Source organism: Lathyrus oleraceus, chromosome 5, assembly GCF_024323335.1.
Source record: "Lathyrus oleraceus cultivar Zhongwan6 chromosome 5, CAAS_Psat_ZW6_1.0, whole genome shotgun sequence".
Classification (NCBI taxonomy): domain Eukaryota; kingdom Viridiplantae; phylum Streptophyta; class Magnoliopsida; order Fabales; family Fabaceae; genus Lathyrus; species Lathyrus oleraceus.
The window spans coordinates 419464447-419474647 of NC_066583.1; the positions used below are offsets into that span (position 1 = coordinate 419464447).

General features: G+C 37.2%; 1 protein-coding gene across 1 annotated transcript; it reads right to left on the reverse strand.

Moving 5' to 3' along the window:
- Positions 1-581: 581 nt before the first annotated feature.
- LOC127081108 (uncharacterized) lies at positions 582-3205 on the reverse strand. Its single transcript, XM_051021393.1, has 5 exons — positions 3142-3205; positions 1384-2511; positions 1212-1338; positions 849-1080; positions 582-743 (listed from the first exon to the last, which is right to left on the reverse strand). Exons 1-5 carry the CDS (start codon positions 3203-3205, stop codon positions 582-584), a joined length of 1713 nt encoding a protein of 570 aa, XP_050877350.1.
- Between the last annotated feature and the right edge of the window lie 6996 nt (positions 3206-10201).

Below are 10201 nucleotides of genomic sequence, written 5' to 3' on the forward strand. Positions count from 1 at the left end.
ACAAACTCCCCGTTTGGCAAATTTTGGCTAAAACAAACAACAGATCACACATTCACAAGAAATCAATCAGAGCATCAGTTCAGCAGCAAAAAAAACATACACACATCACTAGCAAAAATGATAACTAGTAAACATCAGGACACACAAGTGCTTGTACTCTCCCTCAAGTCCATGCAACTTCCCAGAACACAACAGCTCCCCCTTAAGCTAGTCCATAACAAGCAACAACCACACTGCTTCACACAAACAGAATACAAAGAATTCTCCCCCTGTACCAAACAAATAAACACCAGAATTCTCCCCTTGTATCAGACAAGCAGAGCAACAACATTACTACAGAGCTAAGCTAAGATACTCAGCTACATCTACAACTACTTCTCCCCCTTTTTAGCCAAAAGAGACCAAAGAGACAGAATAAATGTCTATCTAGTCATTTACAGAAATACCAGAAGTTAAAGAGTTACATCACCAAGTACATACACAGCTGTAAGAATTCTGAGAAACAAACCAAAAAGCACACAAAGAAATCCACCAAAAAACCAAGAAAACTATCAAAACAAGAGGGACCAAAGCCAACAGAGCTACTCAGTAGAGCTTGAGTTTGTAGCCTCTTCAGCAGCACCAGAAGCAGAATTGCCACTCGCATCATCATTATTAGCAAATCTCTCACTTGACGTGTGGGCTTCAGCTTCTTCTTCATGGCTGACATTAGCATGTTCAACATTTTCACCCTCAGCCTGCTCCTAGCTTTCAATCAAGGCTTCCAAAGATTGTTTTCTAGTTGTGGCTACCCTAATACCTTCACCTAGCTCTTTGCATGTCTCCTTAAGCTCAGCAATTGCTCAAACTTTTGAAACTGGCCTCCTCATGGCAGATGTCATGACAATATCCTCGACATGACTGCCTTCAAAGAGTTTGTAGTGCATAGACAGAGCTGTTTTTCTCCTACTAGGTAAATCATTTGAGCACAGTATACCAGGATGTTGATTCAAGATAATTCCACAGATCATAGAGGGAAAAGCAATTGGCAGCTTAACTGCATTAGTAGTTGCATGCTTGATGATTTGATCAAAAATATATCTACCATAGTCAAGTCAAATATCGCTTTTGTCCCAACAGCAAAAATAAACCTCCCAAGAGTATTAGAAATGGTGGAGATATGGTTGGTAGGAACCTAGTTAGCAGCTCCTATTTTACGCAGGATAGCATACTTGATAGTCAACTTCCCAGCAGGAAGATGCTTTTTAAAAGGACAAACTTTCACCTGCTTAGCTGTAATCTCCCTATAGACCTCATTGTCTGTAACCTCTAATTCTCCTGCACCCTCATTATTTCTGCCTAGAAAATTATTAATAATAGTAGGAGAGAATGTTATACACTTACCTCTCACATACATCTTGCAGAACTCCTTGATGTTCTTATCAGAAATATCCTCAAGAATATTAACAATAAATTCCTTGACTAAACCTTCGTAGCATTGAGAGAACCCAACAACAATCTTCAAAAGCCCAACAGCTTGTATCAGATCCATGACCTCCTTGACATCAGCAACATCTTTTCCCAATTCCTTTTCCACAACTACCCTTCTCTGAATCACAATTTTCCACTTAGCAGCTCCATCCTCAAGATGGAAGGAGATGTTATCCAAATGAACAATAGGTACTTTAACAAGAAACTTCCTAACAATAGTTTTCTTCGCAGGCGAGATGTCAGGGACATCTTCCTCAACATCCTCTTCAGGCTCAGAATCATCTCTGACCTTCCTCTTCTTTATTTCAACCTTGCTCCATGGTTTGGAGGGACCAATGACAGCAGTCTTCTTAGCTTCTCTAGCTGATATAAGTTCAGCCACAGATATTCCTTTGCGAGTCTTCATGCGTTTAGCCACACTTGGATTTATGTGATGAATCAAGCTTTCCTCTTGATCATCAAAGCTACCATCCTCTAGATCAATCATAACATTTGCATCATCATGCTTCTCAGAGTAGGAAGCATTAGCCGTGTTAGAGGCCACAAATTTCCCTTTGTCAGACACGGTTTTCCCTAGAGAGCGCAACCCTTCAACAGCCAAGGCCTTTTCAAAACTGGAGGAATCATCACCCTTACCACTAGGTTGTTCAACCTCAGGAGGGGGATACATTTGAGCAAGGGGAGAAGAAACCCCCTTCATAGAGTGGCCTTCATTAAGAATTCTACTAACTATGTTTCTTATAACACGATCAGTATAGTGTGTTCCTTCCTTATACTTAGTGACAGGAGTTGAACCAGACGGAATACTAGAGGGATTACCTTTATTGTAACATGCAGAAGCGGAGGCATCAATGGATATGGGTTGGTTCAAATCAATGCCCGCGGCGGGAATAACAGAGATAGGAGGAACATCCAGAATCTCATCATCAGGGACACCTATGGGAGGAACACTAAATTTTGGAGTAGACTTAGTATTTTTAGAAGCAGGTGTATCTTGACGTTGTGACTTTTTGGAGTTTTTCTGGAAAAAGTAAGGTTGCCCTAGAAGAGGTTTATGGAGAAGGAAAAGGAAGATGGAATAGTTGGAGTAGGTAATGGGGTTATGGGGGTAGCGTGTGAAGATGGAATAGATGGTATTTCCAATACAAGGTAATGATTTACCATAATGGGGGCACTTTATTTTAGGAAAATAGACTATAATTTGAGTACTTTTTCCACTCCATATTAATTGCTACAAATTTTCATAAATGCAAATCCATAATATCCCTCTCAGGAATTCAATTTGATTTGCATCCAAGGCCTTTGTTAAAATATCAGCTAACTACATCTCAGTAGCAACATACTCTAAGGCTACAATCTTATCCTCCACAAGTTCTCTAATAAAATGGTGACGAATATCAATATGTTTGGTCCTGCTGTGATGAATAGGGTTCTTTGAGATGTTTATAACACTCAGGTTGTCACAGTACAATGTTATGACATCTTGTGTGACGTTGTATTCAGTCAACATTTGTTTCATCCACACCAGTTGAGAACAACTACTTCCAGCTGCTATGTATTCAACTTCAGCAGTAGACATAGAAACACAATTTTGCTTCTTACTAAACCATGATATTAGATTGTTCCCCAAGAAGAAACATCCTCCTGATATGTTTTTCCTATCATCAGCACTTCCAGCCCAATCAGGATCATAATAGCTAGACAACACAGAATCAGATCCATTAGTGTATATCATCTCATAGTCACAAATGCCATTGACATATTTCAGGATCCGTTTCACTTGGCTTATATGGCTCACCTTTGGTTCAGCTTGATATCTAGCACACACACCTACAGCAAAAGCAATGTCAGGTCTGCTTGCTGTAAGTTATAGCAGACTCCCTATCATGCTTCTGTAGAGACTTTGACTCACACTGACACCATTTTCATCTTTAGACAACTTCAGATGAGTAGGAGAAGGTGTCCTCTTATGGCTTGCATTCTCCATGCCAAACTTCTTAACTATATTCTTGGCATATTTACTTTGAGATAGAAAGATAGAATCTTCCATCTACTTGACTTGCAGGCCAAGAAAATAAGTTAGTTCTCCAACAAGACTCGTCTCAAATTTAGACTGCATTTGTTCAACAAAATGTTGAACCATCTTACTTGACATCCCACCAAACACAATATCATCCACATAGATCTGAGCAATCATGAGCTTTCCTCCTTCATCTTTGACAAATAAAGTCTTATCAATGCCTCCCTTTTTGTATCCATTGTCAATTAGAAACACTGTGAGTCTGTCATACCAAGCTCTAGGAGCTTGTTTCAACCCATAAAGATCTTTCCTCAACTTATACACATGCTTTGGAAGATTTGGATCTATGAATCCCTTTGGTTGTTCAACATATACTTCCTCATTCAAGTAGCCATTTAAGAAGGCACTTCTCACATCCATTTGGAACAGTTTAAACTTCAGAATACATGTCACTCCTAGCAATAATCTAATGGACTCCAGGCGAGCTACAGGTGCAAATGTTTCATCAAAGTCAACTCCTTCTACTTGAGTGTATCCTTGAGCTACTAACCTTACTTTATTCCTAGTAACCACACCTTTTTCATCAGATTTATTCTTGTATACCCATTTTGTTCCAAAAACATTTATTCCTTCAGGTCTTGGAACCAAATCCCATACTTCATTTCTCTTGAATTGGCCTAACTCTTCCTGCATGGCATTGATCCAGAATTCATCAGTTAAAGCTTCTTTAACATTCTTAGGCTCAATCTTTGACACAAAACAGGCATGTAAGATCACTTACCTTAATCTAGTGGTGACTCCTTTATTTAGATCTCCTATAATGAGATCTTTAGGATGATCCTTCTGAATTCTGATAGAGGGTCCCTTGTTTACTTGATCAGCTTCAGGTTCAGCCTGGGTGGACTCACTCTCACTACTTTTATCAGAAGGTTCAGTTGGGGCATCATTCAAAAATGTTTCAACATCGTCTGTAACATCAGTCTCTTGATCATCAACAACAACATTGATAAATTTCATCATAACTTTAGTTCTGGAATTAAAGACTCTAAAGGCTCTGTTGTTTGTTGAGTAGCCCATAAATATACCTTCATCACTCTTGGGGTCCATTTTCCTTCTTTGTTCACGATCAGCCAGGATATAGCATTTACTACCAAACACATGGAAGTATTTGACAGTAGGTATTCTTCCCTTCCAAACTTCATATAAAGTGGTTGAGGTCCCTTTTCTTAAGGTTACTCTGTTGTGAACATAACAAGCAGTGTTCATAGCTTCAGCCCAAAAGTGGTAAGGAAACTTCTTAGCATGAATCATAGCTCTAGCAGATTCTTGGAGAGTTCTATTTTTCCTTTCCACCACATCATTTTTCTGAGGGGTAATGGGAGAACAGAACTCATGTCCAATCCCTTCAAATGAACAGAAATCAACAAATTTATTGTTTTCAAATTCTTTCCCATGATCACTTCTGATTCTGATAATGTGACTCTCTCTTTATCTTTGAAGTCTTTGGCAAAGGTCTTTGAACACATCAAACACATCAGATTTTTCCCCTATAAAATTCACCCAGATATATCTGGAGAAGTCATCCACCACAACATAAGCATACCTTTTCCCACCAAGACTTTCCACCTGCATAGGCCCCATCAAGTCCATGTGGAGAAGTTCCAGCACTTTAGATGTGGTGTCATGTTTGATCTTCTGATGTGACATCTTTGTCTGCTTTCCAAGCTGACATTCACCACACACTCTTCCTTCTTCAATCTTTAATTTTGGGATTCCTCTGACAGCTTCAACAAATATGATCATCTTCATCCCTTTAAGATGAAGATGACCTAGTTTTTTATGCCATAGTTTCAATTATTCTTCTTTATCTAGAGCACATATTGATGAATATCTAGTTTCTTGAGGAATCCACATGTAGCAGTTGTCCTTAGATCTAACTCCTCTCATGATCACTTCATTTTTTACATTAGTAACCAACCATTCAGTTTTGTGAAGTTCACATTGAGACCTTGATCACATAGTTGACTAATGCTGATCAGGTTTGCAGTTAATCCTTGAACAAGCAACACATTATCAAGGTTAGGAACTCCAGAGCAATTTAGCTTTCCAATCCCCTTGATTTCACACTTTGCTCCATCATCAAAAGTTACATAGCTGGTGACATGAGATTGGAGGTCAACCAGCTGATTTTTACTTCCAGTCATGTGTCTGGAGCATCCACTATCAAAGTACCAATCTTCTTTGGCTGAGACTCTGAAGGAAGTGTGAGCTATCAAGTTAGTAGCACCAACCCTAGGAACCCACTATTTTCTGTTAGAAGAGATGTGTTGTTTGGGTCTAGGTTGATGAGTAGGACTGGGATAACCATACAGCCTAAAGCAGAATGGTTTTATGTCACCAAATTTCCCACAGTAATGACATCTCCATCTTTGGTATTTGCCTTTTGAGTGCTTATGTTTTCTTCCCTTGTGATGTTGAGAAACCTGATGTGACATCTTTGGTTTGCTATCAGAGGGACTACAAATAGGAGAAGATTCATTGAACCCAAGGCCATTCATGTCTCCTTCTATCTTTCAAGCCTGGAGGATTTTGTCTAAGGTGTCAGATCCACTGTTTAGCATTCTGACCGACTTGGTCATCTCATCCAGTTTGGAATTCAGGAACAAGGCTTCAATCTTCAAATTAGAAATGATTTCTAAGTATTCTGTCTTCTCAGCCTCTAGTTGGGTTATCAGTTTCCTCTGATTCTCCACTTGTTGACACACTTCTTCACTTCTTAGACACAACTTCCTGTAAGGAGTAGCTCATTCATCAAAGGTTAATTCATCATCACTGGAATCTTCATCAGGATCACATCTCCCAGTCAAGGCAATCACAAGATTGGCAGATTCTCCTTCTTTTTCACTTTCAGAGTCATCATCAGACCAAGTAGCAGCAAGACTCTTCTTGTGTTTCTTGAGATAGGTCCTGTAAGACCCTAATTTTGACCCTAAGATCCCTTATGGCATCATATCATTGCTCATTGCATTGCCTCAAGGATCCTAGTATGTTTGGCTTCTTAACCCTAGGGTTGGGACTTGGTTGAGTGGTTTGAGACCACCAAGCATGCTTGTATTGTATATTATTGCTTTTCTTATTTTGATTATTAACCAAAAGCACAAAAATATATCATTAACTCTTTTTCTTTTGAAGCTCAAGTGATCATGTGCTCCATAATGCTCCTAGAAGGCTCCTAAGCCCAATGAAGTGGCTAGATGAAGATGAAAGAAAGCATGACAATGGTCCACAAAGTTCCTATTCATCATATATGTCTCCCAAGTATCTCAATTTTCCAATTTTATCAAGATAACCCAAAGGGCTTGAGGATTGTTTCCTAAGGAAACCCTAATTCAATTGTGCTTTGACTGTGCCTTGCTCATGAAGCAACCTCACCTTATGATCAAATTTAATCAAGGGAAGTTCTTTAATTCATTATTTTATGCATATATGAGCCTATTTGAGGCCCCTCAATCATTTATTCATCAAGATTGCAAGTTTGGCCTTGAAAAGTTGACTAGTCAAGTCATCTGACTAAACTGAGGATCACTGAGATGCAACTTTTGATGTGTTTGTCAAATGAAGATGACCCCAAGATAAGAAATGTTATTAAGAACCATATAAACAACTTTCATGTTCATCAAAAATACATTTGAAACTTGTAAGGTCATCATTAATTTCAAAATATTATAGGTCATTTTGATTGAAACCCTAATTTTGGGTCAACTTCCCAAGGACCTAACTTCCTTAATTTTTGTGATTTTGATGTGAGACAAAATTCATTGCAAATATTAAGATTTATAATTAAAATGTTATGATGGACAAAATTTCATAATCCTAAAATAAAGACATGTGATAATACAAAACATTATATGTCACTTTGGACCTAAGTCATTGAATTTGAAAAATGCCCAACTTCAAATGCATATAACTTTCTCATGCAAAATCCAAATGATGCAAATTTTGAGTCTAAATTCATCATATTGAAACAATTTACAACTTTTATGTTTTAGTTTTTTCCATTTGAGGCTTGCATCATTGAAACAAAAGGGCTTGAAGAGGCTTGATTTTGGTGAAAATTTTCAAAGGTGACTTAGACATGTTTTGTGCCCAAACTTTCACAGCCAGTTTTCATTAATTTCCAAACTCCAAATGGATTTTTGCCCAACATAACTTTTTTTCCTTGTTTCAAGAGCTTTCCAACCATTACTCACATTATTTTTTTGGACTTTCCATGTGGGAGTTTCGAAGAGCTTTCTATCTATGTTCATTTTTGCATTTTATGTTGAAACTTCATGTGCCAGCTAATTCCACTCCAATTGCACGTCCAACTCATTTCTATATGGTCTCATCAAGGATTTGCACCCATCATTGGGCCTTACATGCTCCTGTACAGGCCCACGTAAGGAGGATTAAAATCCCATGCAGACGAGAAAACCATGCTTGCCAATCCATTTCAGCTATAAATAAGTGTGCATTCTCATTCAATTGGTAACCAAGTGGAGATCTGAGTTGCTGCTGAATTGAAATCCAAACCCTCACTAAAGGAATTTTCAGTTTTCTATTTCTCTTTCAAGCTTGAATTCAACATCATTAGTTGACTTTCAAAGCTCAATTCCTTAACCTATCATCATCATCACACTTCCAGAGCAAAGGTAGATCAAGAGCTTGGAGAATTCGTGCCATTTGAAGCTTCATTTCAGAGGTAGAACCTCAAACTTTTTTGATTTGGATCTTGTAATACAATGTGAATTCCTTTGGTTGATGTTGTTTTCTGAAGTCCTCAGGCTTGAGGCAGGCCAGTGGTGGTCTTAATTTTGCAAATCGTTCCATTTCAATTCATGCACCATGATCTTCAAGCTCACGTTTCTCTCTAAATAGGAACTGTGAGGATGATCCATGGTTACAGGGGTGATGTACATCACCTCAGCTTCATTTTGATGTCCTCATTTTTCATTTTCATTACAACTTTTTTTCCTGCGCGTGGTGGTCGGATTCTGGTACTTCACGAGAGAAGAAGGTGTTTTCCACCGCCTGTACCACGTGTGCATCTCCCAGCCTTTGGATCGTGCCTCAACGTTTTAATCTTGGCCATCCTTTATGTTGACTTGTTTTAATGCAATGTGTGGCGCGCTTGACTCACGTGTACCTCATATCCGCGCCTTAGAGCTGTTGATGCCTTGCCACGTTAATTAATGAATTGATCTGATGGTGCTGGATTTTTCTATTTTTCTTATTTTCTTTTAATTTCAGTTAATTCCTTTTATTTTCAAAAATTCATAAATATTTTATTTGAAGTCACAAAAATGGGAGACCAATGCCAAAAAAATTTTTGAAAAATCTAGTTTCATATTTTGATTTTTAATTGTTTTTGTGACTTCATTTAATATACTTTGTGAATTAATTGGTTTTTAATAGTTTTAATTCATTTTTAATTACTTTCTGATATTTGAAAAATCCAAAAATATTTTCATAACACCTATGGATGATGATAAGTCAATGAAAAATAGTTTCATCAATTTCTTATTTGATTTGAGATTTATTTGAGATTTTAATTCATATTGTGTTATTTTTCATTGCTTTTAATTGTTTTTCAATAGTTTCTGATTTCAAAAATTATTGAGAAAATTTGTCAAAGCTTGTTTGACCATGTTAGACCTATGAGAATTTAATTTGACTTGTTGAAGTTAATTTGAATTAAATTTGAGGTTTGACCATATTTTGTTTATTTTATTTTGCATTTTATTTTAATTCAAAATTTACCAAAAAATTATGTTTGACTTGTTGACTTGTAATCTTCATTTCTCTTCTGTTTGGAATTGATTGATGATGACTTGGTTCACATTTGATCAATTTAGTTTGATGCTTGAATTCTCTTTCCATCCATTTCATCTTCATCCCTTTACTTTTTATTTTGGCCAATGAGTTAATGTCTTATGGTTGGTCTTGACAAATGAGAGGTTTAACATTCTTTGATCCAAACCAAACTCAACTTGATCCAAGATCAAGTGAGTTGTTTTGTGTCCAAGATAGGTTGCTTCTTGGTCAAGCAAAAATCCTAAAGTCCATACAAGGCCCTTCCCCTTTTGTTTTGGCATGGCAAGTTTTTGGAGCTTGGCTTACTAGTCATAATCTCTAACTTATGTTTATTTGCCTATAGTTTTATTGATCGACCTCAGATAGGTGTGACTACTACATTAGTCCACTTACGATTGCTTAACATAGCGCTACATTGTCTTCTGACAAACTAACATAACCATACTAATTACTAAGTTTAATTTGAGCATTTAATTTCTTTCCCTTTACTTTAATGCATTTTATTTCTTGCTCATTTATTCATATTGCTTTTCCCTTTGCTCATTTTGAGCATATATTTTATGGTTATGTCATTTTCCTTTTGCTCATTTGAGCTCATTATTGTATATATATATATTTTTATCCTGTGATTGTTTTGTCTTTGTTTTGTGTGAACCCAATGCAAAAAGGAGAAAGGACTTAGAATTAGGACATACCTATGCTTAACGGAGTTCGAGAGAAACTAGGCCTCGTGCCTTTAGAATGCTAAACTTGTTGAAGAGAAACTAGGCCTCATGTCTTTAGAATGCTAAATTTTAAAGTTGACCTTAAAGGACTTCTCATATAAACTTATTCTTTGTCCATTCCCCTTATTGTGTT